The sequence below is a fragment of the Festucalex cinctus genome, chromosome 2 (genome assembly GCF_051991245.1).
Source record: "Festucalex cinctus isolate MCC-2025b chromosome 2, RoL_Fcin_1.0, whole genome shotgun sequence".
Classification (NCBI taxonomy): domain Eukaryota; kingdom Metazoa; phylum Chordata; class Actinopteri; order Syngnathiformes; family Syngnathidae; genus Festucalex; species Festucalex cinctus.
Genome location: NC_135412.1, coordinates 42,078,603 through 42,099,732, shown reverse-complemented (window position 1 = coordinate 42,099,732; position 21,130 = coordinate 42,078,603). Strand labels below are relative to the sequence as shown.

The 21,130-nt window shown below is 40.2% G+C and overlaps 1 protein-coding gene across 7 annotated transcripts in view; it reads right to left on the bottom strand.

Annotated features, from left to right (window-relative positions):
- The window catches only part of cacna1db (calcium channel, voltage-dependent, L type, alpha 1D subunit, b), a 240,290-nt gene that overhangs the window by 175,875 nt on the left and 43,285 nt on the right, over nt 1-21,130 (bottom strand). For all 7 annotated transcript variants that reach the window (XM_077515154.1, XM_077515155.1, XM_077515156.1 and 4 more), the window contains exons 4-6: nt 17,570-17,709; nt 16,980-17,122; nt 16,082-16,234 (exon numbers count right to left, since the gene is read on the bottom strand). In XM_077515154.1, coding sequence (XP_077371280.1) covers nt 16,082-16,234; nt 16,980-17,122; nt 17,570-17,709 — 436 coding nt within the window. The remainder of the gene's footprint in view (nt 1-16,081; nt 16,235-16,979; nt 17,123-17,569; nt 17,710-21,130) is intronic.

The following is a 21,130-nucleotide window of genomic DNA, read 5'->3' as shown; positions in this document are numbered from 1 at the left end:
GAAACCATCTAAATTGTAAACGTTTTTGCCATGCTTTGTGTTTTTAAAGTTTCATGGAAAGGCCAAAAATGATGCACAATTAACAAAATAAAATCAAAATGGATTGGCACATGGCTATATAGAATACTTTTTGAATATATTCGGCATGCCTGCCAATATTCACACATCTAGCTGAATCATATAATCGGAAAGACTTCATAAAAATGTCTAGAGGGCGCTATTGAGCCATTTATTACAAATTGCACAACAAATCTCTAAATAAAATATTCATGTTCCAGACAGGTCTGGTGTGTGTGCAGTTTTGTGAGTTTTCATCCATATTTAGACTCTCAAAAAAGCATTTTTCTTCACAAACAATGCATGGCTACAGCAAAGGAGTGTGACAAAATAAAAAAATTCAATAACTTTTCATCTTAAATATCTTAAGATGAAACACGCCAAAGAATGAAGACGATCTGATAAGTTCTGTTGAAAATATGACCCCTATAAAAGGCCCCAAAAAATGGCTACAAATACCAAAGTAAATCAAAATGGCAGACTTCCTTTTTGATTCAGCATATGGCTTTAGAAACCTTTTTGTAAGTCTTAGGCTGATAGGTATCCCAATTTTTACAAATCTAGCTGAATCATAAAACACAAAACATTTGCAAAAGCTTCATAAAAATGTCTAGAGGGCGCTATTGAACCATTTATTGCAAATTGAATAAGAAATCTCTAAAATATTCATGCTGATGACAAGCCTGATGTGTGTGTAAAGTTTCATGAGTTTTTGCACGTTTAGACCCAAAAAAAAAAGCAGCATTTTACTTGGCAAACAATGCATCGCCATGACAACGGCGTGCGACAAAATAAATAACTTTCGATAACTTTGCATCTTAAACATCTTAAGATGAAGCACACCAAGTTTAAAGACAGTCGGATAAATTTTGTAGGAGGAGTTCGTTAAAATATGACCCCTAAAAAAGGCCACAAAAAATGGCTACAAATCCCAACGTAAATCAAAATGGTGGACTTCCTGATTGGTTTAGCATATGGCTCCAAGAGACTTTTTTGTACATCCTGAGCTCTTATGTTTGCCTGCAAATTATCATAGCTTTAGGTGAAACGTACAACCGGGAATGCTTTGTCTGTTTAATCAAAACGCAAAATATGGTGTGCAATTCCAATGCATTGCTATGGCAACAGAGTGTGACAAAATAAAAAACTTTCGATTACTTTGCATCTTAAACATCTTAAGATGAAACATACCAAGTTTGAAGACAGTCGGATAAATTTTGTAGGAGGGGTTCGTTAAAATATGACCCCTGAAAAAGGCCACAAAAAATGGCAACAAATCCCATCATAAATCAAAATGCCGGACTTCCTGTTTGTTTTAGCACATGGTTCCAAGAGACTTTTTTGTACATTGTGGGCTCTTATGTATGCCTGCAAATTTTCATAGCGCTAGGTGAAACGTACAACCGGGAATGCTTCGTTAAAGAGGAGTTTTTTAGCTCAAAATGTGATGCCCGGCCCCTGGGGGACTTCCTGTTGCGTTTAGCACATGGCACCAAGAGACATTTTTGTACATCCTGGGCTGTTACATATGTCTACAATTTTTCGTCGCTCTAGCTGCTTCGTACAACTGGGAATGCTTCATTAAGAAGGATTTTTTTCCTTTGCAAAAAGTGCATGCCACGATAACAGCGTGTGACGAAATAAAAAACTTTCAATAACTTTTCATTTTCAACATCTTAAGATGAATCACACCAAGTTTGAAGATGATCGGATAAACTCTGTAGGAGGAGTTTGTTAAAATATGACCCCTATGAAATGGCCAAAAAAAATGGCAACACATTCCAAAGTAAATCAAAATGGCGGACGTCCTGTTAGGTTTAGCATATGGTTCAAAAAGAGTTTTTTGTACTTCGAGGGCTGTTATATACCTCTACAAATTTTGGTAACTTTAGGTGAAACGTACAGCCGGGTATGCTTTGTTAAAAAGGAGTTTTTTTAGCTCAAAATGTGATGCCAGGCCCCTGGGGGACTTCCTGTTGGGTTTAGCACAGGGCACCAAGAGACTTTTTTGTACATCTTGGGCTGTTACATATGTCTACAAATTTTCGTAGCTCTAGCTGCTTCGTACAACTGGCAATGCTTCTTTAAGGATATTTTTTTTCCTTTGCAAACAGTGCATGCCATGACAACAGCGTGCGACGAAATACAAAGCTTTCAATAACTTTTCATCTTCAACATCTTAAGATGAATCACACCAAGTTTGAAGATGATCGGATAAATACTGTAGGAGGAGTTCGTTAAAATAAGGCCCCAATGAAATGGCCAAAAAAATGGCAACACGTTCCAAAATAAATCAAAATGGTGGACTTCCTGTTAGGTTTAGCATATGGTTCAAAAAGAGTTTTTTGTAGGTCATAGTCTGTTACATATGTGTACCAATTTTCATAGCTCTAGATTAAACGTACAACCGGCAATGCCTCGTGAAGTAAGAATTTTTAAACTCTAAATTTGATGCGCCGCCGCCGTCATATAGTATATCAAAAACTTTTCATTTTTCACAATGATGTTGTCCCAGGTGTTGAGATGGTACATCCCAAGTTTGAAGTCAATCGGGTTAACCGTGTAGGAGAAGCGGGCAAAAGTATGACCCCTGTAAATGTGCAAAAATGGGCCAAAATTGGACATTCAAATACTCATACCTCACTTCCTGTCTATTTTAGGGTACACATATCAAAGAGGTTTTTGTTCATCTGGATGTGCTACAGGTGCCACACAATTTTCGTAGCCATAGGACAATCGTAGCGGGACAGGGATCCGTTAAACCTATGTAGGTGGCGCTACAGAGCCATTTTTCTGTTATCATGTATGGCGACTTTAAAATATCAAATTTTTCGCCAGGCCCGATCTGCGTGTAAAGTTTGGTGAGTTTTCGTTCATGTTTAGTGCCTCAAAAAAGTGGTTGTTTGCGGAAAAGAATAATAACAAAGAAAAAGAAGAATAATAATAACTAGAGCTGCGAGCAGCTATAAAGGGCCCTCGCAACCCGGGCCACGTTGGGGTATTTGCACGTCGGGGTACTGGCATGCTGGGGTACTGTCAAATAGGAAACCATCTAAATTTTAAACGTTTTTGCCATGCTTTGTGTTTGTAAAGTTTCATGGAAAGGCCAAAAATGATGCACAATTAACAAAATAAAATCAAAATGGATTGGCACATGGCTATATAGAATACTTTTTGAATATATTAGGCATGCCTGCCAATATTCACACATCTAGCTGAATCATATAATCGGAAAGACTTCATAAAAATGTCTAGAGGGCGCTATTGAAGCATTTATTGCAAATTTAATAAGAAATCTCTAAAATATTCATGCTTATGACAAGCCTGATGTGTGTGTAAAGTTTCATGAGTTTTTGCACATGTTTAGACCAAAACAAAAAGCAGCATTTTACTTGGCAAACAATGCATCGCCATGAAACGGTGTGGGACAAAATAAATAACTTTCGATAACTTTGTATCTTAAACATCTTAAGATGAAGCACACCAAGTTTGAAGACAGTCGGATAAATTTTGTAGGAGGAATTCGTTAAAATATGACCCCTAAAAAAGGCCACAAAAAATGGCTACAAATCCCAACGTAAATCAAAATGGCGGACTTCCTGTTTGTTTTGGAAGATGGTTCCAAGAGACTATTTTGTACATCGTGGGATCTTATGTATGCCTCTAAATTATCATAGCGCTAGGTGAAACGTACAACCGGGAATGCTTCGTTAAAGAGGAGTTTTTTACCTCAAAATGTGATGACCGGCCCTTACGGGACTTCCTGTTGGGTTTAGCACATGGCACCAATAGACTTTTTTGTACATTGTGGGCTGTTAAATTTGTCTCCAAATTTTCGTAGCTCGAGCTGCTTCGTATAACTGTGAATGCTTCATTAAGAGGGAATTTTTTCCATTGCAAACTGTGCATGCCACGGCAATAGCGTGCGACGAAATAAAAAGCTTTCAATAACTTTTCATCTTCAACATTTTAAGATGAATCACACCAAGTTTGGAGATGATCGGATAAACTCTGTAGGAGGAGTTCGTTAAAATAAGACCCCTATGAAATGGCCCAAAAAATGGCAACACGTTCCAAAGTAAATCAAAATGGCGGACTTCCTGTTCGGTTTAGCATATGGTTCAAAAAGAGTTTTTTGTACCTTGAGGGCTGTTACATATGTCTTCAAATGTTGGTAACTCTAGGTGAAATGTACAGCCGGGAATGCTTCATTAAATAAGAATTTTGAAACACAAAATTTGATGCCTCGCCTCTGGCGGACTTCCTGTTAGGTTTAGCATATGGTTCAAAAAGAGTTTTTTGTAGATCATAGTCTGTTACATATGTGTACCAATTTTCGTGGCTCTCAATTAAACGTACCACGGCAATGCTTTGTTAAGTAAGAATTTTGAAACTGTAAATTTGATGCCCCGCCACCGTCATATAGTATGTCAAAAACTTTAGATTTTTTACCATGATGTTGTCCCAGGTGTTGAGATGGTACAGCCCAAGTTTGAAGTCAATCGGGTTAACCGTGTAGGAGAAGCGGGCAAAAGTATGACCCCTGTAAATGTGCAAAAATGGGCCAAAATTGGACATTCAAATACTCATACCTCACTTCCTGTCTATTTTAGGGTACACATATCAAAGAGGTTTTTGTTCATCTGGATGTGCTACAGGTGCCACACAATTTTCGTAGCCATAGGACAATCGTAGCGGGACAGGGATCCGTTAAACCTATGTAGGTGGCGCTACAGAGCCATTTTTCATGTATCATGTATGGCGACTTTAAAATATCAAATTTTTCGCCAGGCCCGATCTCCGTGTAAAGTTTGGTGAGTTTTCGTTCATGTTTAGTGCCTCAAAAATGTGGTTGTTTGCGGAAAAGAATAATAACAAAGAAAAAGAAGAAGAATAATAATAACTAGAGCTGCGAGCAGCTATAAAGGGCCCTCGCAACCTGGGCCACGTTGGGGTATTTGCATGTCGGGGTACTGGCATGTTGGGGTACTGTTTCATAGGAAACCGTCTAAATTGTAAATGTTTTTGACATGCTTTGTGTTTGCAAAGTTTCATGGAAGGCCAAAAATGATGCACAATTAAAATAAAATCAAAATGGTTTGGCACATGGCTATAGAATAATTTTTGGAGGTATTAGGCTGATAGGTATGCCTCCCAATATTCACACATCTAGCTGAACCATATAATCAGATATACTTCATAAAAATATCTAGACGGCGCTATTGAGCCATTTATTACAAATTGCACAACAAATTATAAAATATTCATGTTCGTGAGAGATCTGATCTGTGTGCAAAAATTTGTGAGTTTTTGCCCATGTTTAGACTCTCAAAAAAAAAAATTCTTTGCATACAATGCATCTACAGCAAAGGCGTGTGACAAAATAAAAAAATTCAATAACTTTTCATCTAAAATATCTTAAGATGAAACATGCCAAAGAATGAAGACGATGTGATAAGTTTTGCAGAAAATATGACCCCTATATAAGGCCCCAAAAAGTGGCTACAAATACCAAAGTAAATCAAAATGTCAGACTTCCTGTTTGGTTTAGTATATGGTTCCAAGAGACTTTTTTGTACATCGTGGGCTCTTATGTATGCCTCCAAATTATCATAGCACTAGGTGAAAAGTACAACCGTGAATGCTTCGTTAAAGAGGAGATGGTTTTTTTTAGCACAAAATGTGATGCCCGGCCCCTACGGGACTTCCTGTTGGGTTTAGCACATGGCACCAAGAGACTTTTTTGTACATCGTGGGCTGTTACAAATGTCTCCAAATTTTCGTAGCTCTAGCTGCTTCGTACAACTGGGAATGCTTCATTAAGAAGGAATTTTTTCCTTTGCAAACTGTGCATGCCACGGCAACAGCGTGCGACGAAATAAAAAGCTTTCAATAACTTTTCATCTTCAACATCTTAAGATGAATCACACCAAGTTTGGAGATGATCGGATAAACTCTGTAGGAGGAGTTCGTTAAAATAAGAACCATATGAAATGGCCCAAAAAATGGCAACACGTTCCAAAGTAAATCAAAATGGCGGACTTCCTGTTCGGTTTAGCATATGGTTCAAAGAGTTTTTTGTACCTTGAGGGCGGTTACATATGTCTTCAAATTTTGGTAATTCTAGGTGAAATGTACAGCCGGGAATGCTTCATTAAGTTAGAATTTTGAAACACAAAATTTGATGCCTCGCCTCTGGCGGACTTCCTGTTATTTTTAGCATATGGCACCAACAGGCTTTTTTGTAGATCATAGTCTGTTACATATGTGTACCAATTTTCATAGCTATAGGTTAAAAGTACCACCGGCAATGCTTCGTTAAGTAAGAATTTTGAAACTGTAAATTTGATGCCCCGCCACTGTCATATAGTATGTCAAAAACTTTAGATTTTTTACCATGGTGTTGTCCGAGGTCTTGAGATGGTACATCCCAAGTTTGAAGTCAATCGGATTAACCGTGTAGGAGAAGCGGGCAAAAGTATGACCCCTGTAAATGTGCAAAAATTGGCCAAAATTGGACATTTAAATACTCATATCTCACTTCCTGTCTATTTTAGGGTACACAGATCAAAGAGGTTTTTGTTCATCTGGATATGCTACAGGTGCCACACAATTTTCATAGCCGTAGGACAACCGTAGCGGGACAGGGATCCGTTTAAGCTATGTAGGTGGCGCTACAGAGCCATTTTTCTGTTATCATGTATGGCGACTTTAAAATATAAAATTTTTCGCCAGGCCCGATCTGCGTGTAAAGTTTGGTGAGTTTTCGTTCACGTTTAGTGTCTCAAAAATGTGATTGTTTGCGGAAAAGAATAATAACAAATAAAAAGAAGAACTAGAGCTGCGAGCAGCTATAAAGGGCCCTCGCAATCCGGGCCACGTTGGGGTATTTGCACGTCGGGGTACTGGCATGTTGGGGTACTGTCAAATAGGAAACCATCTAAATTTTAAACGTTTTTGCCATGCTTTGTGTTTGTAAAGTTTCATGGAAAGGCCAAAAATGATGCACAATTAACAAAATAAAATCAAAATGGATTGGCACATGGCTATATAGAATACTTTTTGAATATATTAGGCATGCCTGCCAATATTCACACATCTAGCCCAATCATATAATCGGAAAGACTTCATAAAAATGTCTAGAGGGCGCTATTGAAGCATTTATTGCAAATTTAATAAGAAATCTCTAAAATATTCATGCTTATGACAAGCCTGATGTGTGTGTAAAGTTTCATGAGTTTTTGCACATGTTTAGACCAAAAAAAAAAAAAGCAGGATTTTACTTGGCAAACAATGCATCGCCATGAAACGGCGTGCGACAAAATAAATAACTTTCGATAACTTTGTATCTTAAACATCTTAAGATGAAGCACACCAAGTTTGAAGACAGTCGGATAAATTTTGTAGGAGGAGTTCGTTAAAATATGACCCCTAAAAAAGGCCACAAAAAATGGCTACAAATCCCAACGTAAATCAAAATGGCGGACTTCCTGTTTGGTTTAGCAGATGGTTCCAAGAGACTTTTTTGTACATCGTGGGCTCTTATGTATGCCTCTAAATTATCATAGCGCTAGGTGAAACGTACAACCTGGAATGCTTCGTTAAAGAGGAGTTTTTTCCTCAAAATGTGATGACCGGCCCCTACGGGACTTCCTGTTGGGTTTAGCACATGGCACCAAGAGACTTTTTTGTACATCGTGGGCTGTTAAATTTGTCTCCAAATTTTCGTAGCTCTAGCTGCTTCGTACAACTGGGAATGCTTCATTAAGAGGGAATTTTTTCCTTTGCAAACTGTGCATGCCACGGCAACAGCGTGCGACGAAATAAAAAGCTTTCAATAACTTTTCATCTTCAACATTTTAAGATGAATCACACCAAGTTTGGAGATGATCGGATAAACTCTGTAGGAGGAGTTCGTTAAAATAAGACCCCTATGAAATGGCCCAAAAAATGGCAACACGTTCCAAAGTAAATCAAAATGGCGGACTTCCTGTTCGGTTTAGCATATGGTTCAAAAAGAGTTTTTTGTACCTTGAGGGCTGTTACATATGTCTTCAAATGTTGGTAACTCTAGTTGAAATGTACAGCCGGGAATGCTTCATTAAATAAGAATTTTGAAACACAAAATTTGATGCCTCGCCTCTGGCGGACTTCCTGTTAGGTTTAGCATATGGCACCAACAGGCTTTTTTGTAGATCATAGTCTGTTACATATGTGTACCAATTTTCGTGGCTCTCAATTAAACGTACCACCGGCAATGCTTTGTTAAGTAAGAATTTTGAAACTGTACATTTGATGCCCCGCCACCGTCATATAGTATGTCAAAAACTTTAGATTTTTTACCATGATGTTGTCCCAGGTGTTGAGATGGTACAGCCCAAGTTTGAAGTCAATCGGGTTAACCGTGTAGGAGAAGCGGGCAAAAGTATGACCCCTGTAAATGTGCAAAAATGGGCCAAAATTGGACATTCAAATACTCATACCTCACTTCCTGTCTATTTTAGGGTACACAGATCAAAGAGGTTTTTGTTCATCTGGATATGCTACAGGTGCCACACAATTTTCATAGCCGTAGGACAATCGTAGCGGGACAGGGATCCGTTTAAGCTATGTAGGTGGCGCTACAGAGCCATTTTTCTGTTATCATGTATGGCGACTTTAAAATATAAAATTTTTCGCCAGGCCCGATCTGCGTGTAAAGTTTGGTGAGTTTTCGTTCACGTTTAGTGTCTCAAAAATGTGATTGTTTGCGGAAAAGAATAATAACAAACTAGAGCTGCGAGCAGCTATAAAGGGCCCTCGCAACCCGGGCCACGTTGGGGTATTTGCACGTCGGGGTACTGGCATGTTGGGGTACTGTCAAATAGGAAACCATCTAAATTGTAAACGTTTTTGCCATGCTTTGTGTTTTTAAAGTTTCATGGAAAGGCCAAAAACGATGCACAATTAACAAAATAAAATCAAAATGGATTGGCACATGGCTATATAGAATACTTTTTGAATATATTCGGCATGCCTGCCAATATTCACACATCTAGCTGAATCATATAATCGGAAAGACTTCATAAAAATGTCTAGAGGGCGCTATTGAGCCATTTATTACAAATTGCACAACAAATCTCTAAATAAAATATTCATGTTCCAGACAGGTCTGGTGTGTGTGCAAAGTTTTGTGAGTTTTCACCCATATTTAGACTCTCAAAAAAGCATTTTTCTTCACAAACAATGCATGGCTACAGCAAAGGAGTGTGACAAAATAAAAAAATTCAATAACTTTTCATCTTAAATATCTTAAGATGAAACACGCCAAAGAATGAAGACGATCTGATAAGTTCTGTTGAAAATATGACCCCTATAAAAGGCCCCAAAAAATGGCTACAAATACCAAAGTAAATCAAAATGGCAGACTTCCTTTTTGATTCAGCATATGGCTTTAGAAAACTTTTTGTAAGTCTTAGGCTGATAGGTATCCCAATTTTTACAAATCTAGCTGAATCATAAAACACAAAACATTTGCAAAAGCTTCATAAAAATGTCTAGAGGGCGCTATTGAACCATTTATTGCAAATTGAATAAGAAATCTCTAAAATATTCATGCTGATGACAAGCCTGATGTGTGTGTAAAGTTTCATGAGTTTTTGCACATGTTTAGACCAAAACAAAAAAGCAGCATTTTACTTGGCAAACAATGCATCGCCATGACAACGGCGTGCGACAAAATAAATAACTTTCGATAACTTTGCATCTTAAACATCTTAAGATGAAGCACACCAAGTTTAAAGACAGTCGGATAAATTTTGTAGGAGGAGTTCGTTAAAATATGACCCCTAAAAAAGGCCACAAAAAATGGCTACAAATCCCAACGTAAATCAAAATGGTGGACTTCCTGATTGGTTTAGCATATGGCTCCAAGAGACTTTTTTTGTACATCCTGAGCTCTTATGTTTGCCTGCAAATTATCATAGCTTTAGGTGAAACGTACAACCGGGAATGCTTTGTCTGTTTAATCAAAAAGCAAAATATGGTGTGCAATTCGATGCATTGCTATGTCAACAGCGTGTGACAAAATAAAAAACTTTCGATTACTTTGCATCTTAAACATCTTAAGATGAAACATACCAAGTTTGAAGACAGTCGGATAAATTTTGTAGGAGGGGTTCGTTAAAATATGACCCCTGAAAAAGGCCACAAAAAATGGCAACAAATCCCATCATAAATCAAAATGGCGGACTTCCTGTTTGGTTTAGCACATGGTTCCAAGAGACTTTTTTTGTACATCGTGGGCTCTTATGTATGCCTGCAAATTATCATAGCGCTAGGTGAAACGTACAACCGAGAATGCTTCGTTAAAGAGGAGTTTTTTTAGCTCAAAATGTGATGCCCGGCCCCTGGGGGACTTCCTGTTGCGTTTAGCACATGGCACCAAGAGACATTTTTGTACATCCTGGGCTGTTACATATGTCTACAATTTTTCGTCGCTCTAGCTGCTTCGTACAACTGGGAATGCTTCATTAAGAAGGATTTTTTTCCTTTGCAAAAAGTGCATGCCACGATAACAGCGTGTGACGAAATAAAAAACTTTCAATAACTTTTCATTTTCAACATCTTAAGATGAATCACACCAAGTTTGAAGATGATCGGATAAACTCTGTAGGAGGAGTTTGTTAAAATATGACCCCTATGAAATGGCCAAAAAAAATGGCAACACATTCCAAAGTAAATCAAAATGGCGGACGTCCTGTTAGGTTTAGCATATGGTTCAAAAAGAGTTTTTTGTACCTCGAGGGCTGTTATATACCTCTACAAATTTTGGTAACTCTAGGTGAAACGTACAGCCGGGTATGCTTTGTTAAAGAGGAGTTTTTTTAGCTCAAAATGTGATGCCCGGCCCCTGGGGGACTTCCTGTTGGGTTTAGCACAGGGCACCAAGAGACTTTTTTGTACATCTTGGGCTGTTACATATGTCTACAAATTTTCGTAGCTCTAGCTGCTTCGTACAACTGGCAATGCTTCTTTAAGGATATTTTTTTTCCTTTGCAAACAGTGTATGCCATGACAACAGCGTCCGACGAAATACAAAGCTTTCAATAACTTTTCATCTTCAACATCTTAAGATGAATCACACCAAGTTTGAAGATGATCGGATAAACACTGTAGGAGGAGTTCGTTAAAATAAGGCCCCAATGAAATGGCCAAAAAAATGGCAACACGTTCCAAAATAAATCAAAATGGTGGACTTCCTGTTAGGTTTAGCATATGGTTCAAAAAGAGTTTTTTGTAGGTCATAGTCTGTTACATATGTGTACCAATTTTCATAGCTCTAGATTAAACGTACAACCGGCAATGCCTCGTGAAGTAAGAATTTTTAAACTCTAAATTTGATGCGCCGCCGCCGTCATATATTATATCAAAAACTTTTCATTTTTCACAATGATGTTGTCCCAGGTGTTGAGATGGTCCATCCCAAGTTTGAAGTCAATCGGGTTAACCGTGTAGGAGAAGCGGGCAAAAGTATGACCCCTGTAAATGTGCAAAAATTGGCAAAAATTGGACATTTAAATACTCATACCTCACTTTCTGTCTATTTTAGGGTACACACTTCAAAGAGGTTTTTGTTCATTGGGATGTGCTACAGGTGCCACACAATTTTCATAGCCATCGGACAATCGTAGCGGGACAGGGATCCGTTTAACCTATGTAGGGGGCGCTAAGGAGCCATTTTTCTGTTATCATGTATGGCGACTTTAAAATATCAAATTTTTCGCCAGGCCTGATGTGCGTGTAAAATTTGGTGAGTTTTCGGTCACGTTTAGTGTCTCAAAAATGTGATCGTTTGCGGAGAATAATAATAATAATAATAATAATAATAATAATAATAATAATAAGAATTCCTACAAAAACAATAGGGCCTCGCAGCGGCACCGCCGCCGCCGCTGCTCGGGCCCTAATAAGAATTCCTTCAGGAACAATAGGGACCTCGCAGCGGTCGCTGCTCGGGCCCTAATAAGAATTCCTTCAGGAACAATAGGGACCTCGCAGCGGTCGCTGCTCGGGCCCTAATAATAATTTTTACAAAAACAATAGGGACCTCGCAGCGGTCGCTGCTCGGGCCCTAATAATAATAATAATAATTTTTACAAAAACAATAGGGACCTCGCAGCGGTCGCTGCTCGGGCCCTAATAATTCTTACAAAAACAAGAGGGACCTCGCAGCGGTCGCTGCTCGGGCCCTAATAATAATAATAATTTTTAAAAAAACAATAGGGACCTCGCAGCGGTCGCTGCTCGGGCCCTAATAATAATAATAATTTTTACAAAAACAATAGGGACCTCGCAGCGGTCGCTGCTCGGGCCCTAATAATAATAATAATAATTTTTACAAAAACAATAGGGACCTCGCAGCGGTCGCTGCTCGGGCCCTAATAATAATAATAATAATAATATTTTTTACAAAAACAATAGGGACCTCGCAGCGGTCGCTGCTCGGGCCCTAATAATAATAATAATAATAATAATTCGAACGAAAAACAATAGGGACCTCGCAGCGGTCGCTGCTCGGGCCCTAACTAGAGCTGCGAGCAGCTATAAAGGGCCCTCGCAGCCCGGGCCACGTTGGAGTCCTTGCACGTTGGGGTACTTGCACGTTAGGGTACTGGCACGTTGGGGTACTGGCACGTTGGGGTACTGGCATATTGGAAGCAAAATTTCTTTGAAAATGGCATAATAAACGTTTACATGTAGAATATTTTTTTTGCCAGTGTGTGTCAAGCTCAACGGGTTTTGGTGATTGTTAAGACCTGCAAAAATCAGCGTCCTTTTTTATTTTTTGGCAATGAGTTGCCCTGATTGGTATTTTTTGTAAAAGTGTATATATACATCATCGCTCGTTGTACTCATTGCACAATGTTACTTTTATTGTCCAAAGGGGCAATCAAAAATGAATAAAACAAAATGGAAACGTACATACGTTTGGATCGGTGTGAAGCCAGTGAAAATTTGAGTGGTGGAAACTAAAAGAATATTCAGAAATGACTTAGTCATCACACTTAGAATGAGTTTAAATTTTTTTGTACAAAATACCGTATGTGGGTTTTTTTTTTTATATAAGCCTCAAGGGCTAGGTGGCGCTGTATTTATAACTGAATGTTGTCATCGAGATACCTTCAGGCCTTGATTATAAGCATACATGTCAAGTGTGGGATTTTTTTTGGAGCATGTACCGTGGAGTTATTAAGCATATCCTTCATTCACGATATTGCTTTTAATGTCCACAGAGGCTATCAAAAATAAATACAAATATATATATGTTTGGATAAGTCTGATGCCAGTGAACATTTTGAGTGGTGGAAACTAAAAGAATATTCATAAATGACTTAGTTATCACACTTAGAATGAGTTTACATTTTTTGTACAAAATACCGTATGTGGGGTATTTTTTTTTTATGCCTCAAGGGCTAGGTGGCGCTGCATATATAACTGAATGTTGTCATAGAGATAGCTTCAGGCCTTGACGATAAACATACATGTCAAGTTTGAGATTTTTTGGAGCATGTACCGGGGAGTTATTAAGCATATCCTTTTTCAGTGCGAAACACAAATTTTGATGCCCCGCCTTCATCATATAGTATTTCGAAAGGTCAAGATTTTTCCCCCTGTCGTTGGCTCAGGTCTTGACATGGTCCAGGTCAAGTCTTAACTCAGTCAGATGAAACGTGTAGGAGAAGTGGGCAAAAGTCTGCCCCTGTGAATGTGCAAAAATTGTCAAAAATGGGACATTCAAAAATTCGTAGCTAACTTCCTGTTCATTTTAGCATATGGGTCCAAGAGACTTTTTTGTAGGTCTTGGGCTCCCTCATACACCTAAAAATATTCGTCATTCTTGCTTAAACGTACAACCGGGGCTGCTTCGTTAAAAATTTCGAGGGGGCGCTATTGAGTCATTTTTGTAAAAATAGCACAATCAACAATAAAATATTGCTCATTTTACCAGGCCAGATGTGTGTGCCAAGTTTCATGAGTTTCTGTGCATGTTTAGACCCTCAAAACTGGCGTTGTTTTCTTGGCGAACAGCGCTTAGCCACACCCACAGCAATTCGCGAAAACTCACAAACTTCGTGTTGTGACATCATGAAGGCCGAAACCCTCATCTGAGCAAATATGAGGTAGGTCCAGTTAACGTGTTTGGAGAAAAACGTAGAAGAAAATTCGTAAGAAAAAAAATTGCCACTAGGTGGCGCTATCAGTTAGATGAAATAGAAGTCAGTAGATGTCTTTAGGGCTGGACTCTCATCAAATGTGTGAAATTTTGAGAAGATAGGATCATCTCGGTCAAGTTAATGCACCTTTTATTGTCACGAAAAATCTTCAGACTTTGCGTCACCGTAGCGGCCACGCCCTTTGGCGAAAAGTTACAATATTCGGTGTGGGGCATCATCAACATCTTAAGGCTTTTCTGACCAATTTTCAACTGGATCCCTTCAACGAGCTCAGCACAGTAGCTAAAAACGTAAAGTATGACATTTATTGTAACCACTAGGTGGCGCTATATGTATAACTGAATTTTTTCATATAGGTGTTTTCAGGCCGTGACTATTACGTTGCCTGAGAAGTTTGAGATTTTTTGGAGCTTGTACATGGGAGTTATTCAGCATTTGATCTTTCTGGACAAATGAAATTTTAAAGGCAATATTTGATGCCCCGCCCCCGTCATATAGTATTTCGAAAAGGCAAGACTTTTTCCCAGCTGTTCTCTTAGGTCTTGAGATGATAAATACCAAGTTTGAAGTCAATGGGATGAAAAATGTTTGCATAGGGGGAAAAAGCATGACCACAGTGAATGTGCCAAAATAGGCCAAAATTGGACATTAAAAAATTCATAGCTCACTTCCTGTACATTTTAGCTACATGGTCCGAATAGACTTTTTTGTGCGTCTCGGGGTGCTACACGTGCCTGCCAATTTTTGTTGCTCTAGCTCAAACGTGCCGGGCTTGGTTTTTATTTTTCTACGCTAGGGGGCGCTATCGAGTCGCATTGTTATGACGACTTAATAATATCAAATTTTTCGCCGGGCCTGAGGAGTGTGCAAAGTTCGGTGAGTTTTCGTGAATGTTTAGGTACCCAAAATCGCGATCGTTTGCGGAGAATAAAGAAGAAGAAGAAGAAGAAGAAGAAGAAGAAGAAGAAGAAGAATTTTTACAAAAACAATAGGGACCTCGCAGCGGTCGCTGCTCGGGCCCTAATAATAATAATAATAATAATAATAATAATAATAATTTTTACAAAAACAATAGGGACCTCGCAGCGGTCGCTGCTCGGGCCCTAATAATAATAATAATAATAATAATAATAATAATAATTTTTACAAAAACAATAGGGACCTCGCAGCGGTCGCTGCTCGGGCCCTAATAATAATAATAATAATAATAATAATTTTTACCAAAACAATAGGGACCTCGCAGCGGTCGCTGCTCGGGCCCTAATAATAATAATAATAATAATAATTTTTACAAAAACAATAGGGACCTCGCAGCGGTCGCTGCTCGGGCCCTAATAATAATAATTTTTACAAAAACAATAGGGACCTCGCAGCGGTCGCTGCTCGGGCCCTAATAATAATAATAATAATAATTCTTACAAAAACAAGAGGGACCTCGCAGCGGTCGCTGCTCGGGCCCTAATTCCTACAAAAACAATAGGGCCTCGCAGCGGCACCGCCGCCGGTGCCGCCGCTGCTCGGGCCCTAATAATAATAATAATAATAATAATAATTTTTACAAAAACAATAGGGACCTCGCAGCGGTCGCTGCTCGGGCCCTAATAATAATTTTTACAAAAACAATAGGGACCTCGCAGCGGTCGCTGCTCGGGCCCTAATTCTTACAAAAACAAGAGGGACCTCGCAGCGGTCGCTGCTCGGGCCCTAATAAAAACTAACTACAATGAAAATTCCAAAACTATAATAACCTTGGTCACAACTATAAGTTTGAGTCCCCATTCTTCAGTTAAGTCATGTAAAAGCCTCACCTGTTTTGATCACATAGCAGGTCGCGTGCATTTTGCCAATGAAGAGCTCGAGGCCGATGATGGCGTAGATGATGATGACGAAGAGGACCAGCAGAGCGATGTGAAGCAGTGGGACCATGGCTTTAATGATTGAGTTCAAAACCACCTGCAGACCTGCAATCACACATTCAAATGAATACACAGACGTAGACCGTCTACCACATCACTACTACATAAGACCCAAGGCATAAGCCAACTAACCCTGAAAAGCTTGAAGAAATCGTCGCATAAGTGGCAATACTGAGAGGGAGGAATGTGATTAGTTTTTTCCCCTCAAAAATAGTTTGATTTTACCATTTATTCAAATGTAAATGTTTTCTATAGTTCTAGATGAATGGATGAATGTTTTTGTGGAAGAGAGCTTGTTTTACAGTGACACACACATGTGCACATTTCCCCAGAAACTGAACATTCATTGAACGCAAAGGTGAAAGTTCAGCTCAGCTTCATCTTTCTTCCTCATGATGTGTTGCTATGGAAATGAAGTCAGACAAAGACCTCAGTGAGGATTAGCCAGAGGAGGAATCCTGTATAGGCTTGTTTATTTTCTGGATTCATAAGCATGAGCCTGGAGCCAGTCGAGGATTGACCGATTCTGGGATATTAGTGGTATTATTAGTGATAAGTGGATATGAAGTAATTAGCATATCAGCCTCACAGGTAGGAGATCCCGGGTTCATTTCAATTTCAATTTCATCCTCTTCATTATTATTATTATTATTATTATTATTATTATTATTATTATTATTACTAATGCATCCAATTTGTATGTAATATACTGTAAACAAAATGTAAACCAGACAAACTGTATTTTTGGACTAGGATTTTGAATTCCACAGCTGCCTATGTGTTAACTCACTTGGAACTCCAGAGACAAGGCGAAGGGGGCGAAGCACGCGAAAGGCTCGCAGGGCCTTGACGTCAAACCCCCCAGGCTTGCCTCCTGACTGGCCGCCCGAGTCAGCGTCTTTGGTTATCATCTCCAGGACTACACTAAACAAGCTGCGGAGAGAGGAAGAGGAGAGGTGAGGGGAGGGTGATGATGACTGAGGTTGGAGGGGAGGGAAGAGGGTGGTGATGGAGACGTCAAAAACAGCAAAGGAGGATGAAAACAAAGAACAGAGAGAGAGAGAGTATGCATGGGCAGCATGATCCATGTGTGTGTGTCATACGTGTGTGCGTGTTTACTTTTTCCACAGTCGAGCTGGTCTACTGATTAACCCTCACTTTTAATGAGTGTGTGACTGTCTGTAAAATGGCACATGGGAGTTTGAACAACTGCCACATTTTTTACCTTGGCTTTTTGCAGCCCTTATTCCAAAATAAGGAGTTGACTCAACAGGGGGTGTCAAGAGAAGAACATGAAAGTGGTTTATTTGTGTTTGTACTGTTTGTGAACAATAAAAACAAAAAAAAGAAAAAAGAAAAAGAAAAGAAAAGAAAACCCACCCTACTATGACGATGACAAAGTCCAGCATGTTCCAGCCATTTCTGACATAGGAGTTCTGGTGCATGACCAGGCCGTAGGCAATAATCTTCATAAATGTCTCGATAGTGAAAATGATCAGGAAGGCATATTCGACTGTTTCCTGTAAGGAGGGTAGAATAGAGATGCATTAGTTTATTTAAATTTTCCGGTGACATTTTCAGATCCAAGACATGTTATTTTTAACATTAGGAGGCAGTTATGCAAACAGGTGGAAGGCTGCTACAATAGTTGGCATAGCAACTAATTTTGGGGGGGTTGCCAAAGCCAGCAATAAAAACTGAGCAACAGTTAAACGTCATGACGAATGACCTAAATACAGATTTTCACCCTTGAAAATGCGAACACAAAAAAAGCACATCCTTAAAGTATTGACTGACCAAACAGTGTACTGAATTGGGCCAGTTTGTCTCACAACAACACTCATTCAATTTCCAATATACGAATTCTAGAATTGGATGATGGTAAGGACGGTTTATTTTTTATTTGTATAACAGTGTGTGCTAAAATTGATTACATTTCTTTACAAAGTGAAGTAAAGCCCAATTCACACTGGCTGCGGAAAGGACGCGATGCGTTTTCCGTACGGTTTCTGCACGGCTTTCCGCAAGGACTGCAATTCACACCGCATTGTGTGTCCGGAAATCTGCTGCCAACAGACTACAAGAACACGTGGGGTTAATACTTCACCCAATAACAACCGTGTATATAGAATCCTATTTGTAAACAATAGCTACGTTTGCCTGTTGTCACATCGATATGCTTTTTGGACATTTCTGGGACTTCTACCATAGCTGTTCTACCATGGGTAAGTACGTTTTGTGTTTCAATAGTGTCATTTTGTCATGTTTAATTTATTCTGAGCTCATTTTTTGTCTTAAATTTCCGACTCATGTCATGCTATGTAGCTAGCTAGCTTCCCTCCCAAAAATAATGAGTTCGCAAACAGTTTTATTTTGAAATATACCGGATTTACCTTGATGCCCGATTTCCTGTCCGGCTCGTGTAATTTCTTCAACTACACGAAATTCTGCATGCGGAAGAAATACAATGCTTGCGGAAACCTTCCGCATCGCCTCAGTCGTTCCGCACCGCTGACGCACCGCAGCTGGTGTGAATTGACACATACACTTGAATGAGTTCTATCCTTGCAGCATCCGTACGGCCGCCGTGTGAATTGGGCAAAGAATAGCAATAGCAGCCAGTGTGAATAGCAACGATTGCAGATGCCAAAACAAGACTAAAAGGAAGAGAGACAGTTGAGTGGCTTTCTTTGATGGTGGCAGGATGTAGTGTAAAACCGCCTTGACACTTGCACGATTTTGTGGCACGAATTGGCACGACTCAAGTCGTGCCAGTGCGCGAACTAGTCGTAAAGTGGTGTGAAGTGTGCATAAACCCGTCGTGACTGCGTGCCATGTCGGGGGAATTTTTTTTTGAAATGTTCAAAATTTTTGTCGACCGGGTCGTGACCTATGCGCTAACTGTTCGTGAACTAGTCTGGACGATGCGGGAAAGATGCGCGCCAGTGCGTGGCAGTGCGCACCTTGGATAGGCCTCCCCGACTACGGCGGTGCGCCGAGAAGACGATCAAATTTGACTATACTAGAGGAAGTAAAAGTCGTAATAAGGTTTCCGTAGGTGAACCTGCGGAAGGATCATTACCGGAGACAGAGAGCGAGCAAGCCCGTATGGACGTAGGCGCCTTCGAACGAGAGGCCGAGGGCGTGCTCACGGGAGCTCTGACCGCAGCGGCCCGGAGCCGCGGGGTCTCAGCTGGGCCGGCCAGCTCGGTTTGCGCTCCCTCCCCTTCCCCACGTCCACTCAACCTTGGTCCGGGCCACGAGACACCCCCCGCCAGTGCCAGCGCAGCCCAGCCACCTCGGAACCCGACAGCCGACGGGTACACAACTGGGTTGGGGAGACCCCCTTTTTATATGGCGTGCCCAAGTTGGCACAACACCATCCGAATTGCGCAAACCCGTCTGCAAATGCGCGAAGTGCGTAAAATATGCGCAAACTATTGTAAGGGAAATCGGTCCAATTAATTATTAAATCAATAATTGTTAATTATTGAATTAATAATCAATTGGCTCATTAATTGAAGGAGACTCAAACTTAATATTTAAATTAAGTTGAGCTTGCCTGCGGAGCACCACATCTCTTTTTGATAATTTTATCAGGATAACAGATGAGAACCTCGTTGAATCAGTCATTAAAATGAAGGTTGTGCCCTTACTACAATTTTGTGAGTTCTTTGTTCAGCATAGAGGTCACTATAAATTGATGAAACACACACACAGTAAACCAGGGGTTGAGTTTTGTGCACGTTTATTCTCTAACCTAGGTGGGATAATCTACTTAGAATTTCAAGAAGCAAAACTAACTACTATGATAGGAAATGAAACGAGAACTAAAATAATAAAAATAATCAAAGGAGAAGAAAAGAAGAAAAGAGAAACGGTCTTAACCAAGGTGATAGATTTCTTAAATCAAACCAACATGGGACCCACAATCAACCTAGTTTGCACCAATTTGTACTAGGGCAAAGGCCTGCAAAGTTGCACTTACAGATGGGGTTGGTCTGAGAAGCAGGACCCTGGATGGAGACTCGCCAAGCCCGTTTGAAGATAGAATGGAGAAGGTTCAGTTCAGGAGAGGGAGAGAGAGGTCGTCCGGCTGGCCAACTGAGCGTCACGGGGTCAACCTGCTGGCTGGGAAGAGGCCCTCTTGATTGAGGCCTCGGTGCTTGGGAAAAGCACCATCCGTTGAGCCTTTGCAGGGACTAAAAGCAGCGTGTTTCGCTGCGCCTGTCGCTACACGCGATGGCTTCTGTGCGTTGCCGTGTGCTGGAGGTTAAGCTAGCTGGGCTAGCCCTTTGTCTGGCAGCCGCGCCGATGGAGACCAGGAAGGAGCCAAGGAGCAGCGAAGAAGCGGGAGCCAAAGAGCAGCGGAAGAGAGAGAGAGCAGCACGCAGGGAGCGTGCTTTTAAATTGTGAAGGCGGCGGCCTCCACACCAGGGGGGCCGGTTGAGACCACAGTGGAAAGTTACCAGCTGGGGGAGATTTTTGGTAGACTAATCAGATTGAATCTGGATCCCATGTGTGTTAAGATTCTAAGGTCAGAATTCAACCAATGCAACACGTACAATTGAATACCTCAAATGAAATGTTACCTCTAGCTTACACTGTTAAAACGTGCATACACATGAAAGTTTAGTGGAGAATCTGCCACTGCAATGGAACATTTTCATGACATTTCATGGAGTCAACATTTCACAAATGGCAAACATAACATTTCATAATTCATTGTTCTGTTGCAAAATAAGAAAGTCAAGTTTCTAAGAAGGCTTTTACTGTTCTGATTTGTGTGTGTGTGCGCGTGCGCGTGTGGGGGATGTTCTTGTCCTCCCCACCCCCCACAGTGGCATGTTCAGGCCACAGGAGCTCAATTCCTTTGGAACTGAGGTTGCAAAAAGTTACAACCGGCCGATAATCGTTACACTATGCATGAACTCATCGTAC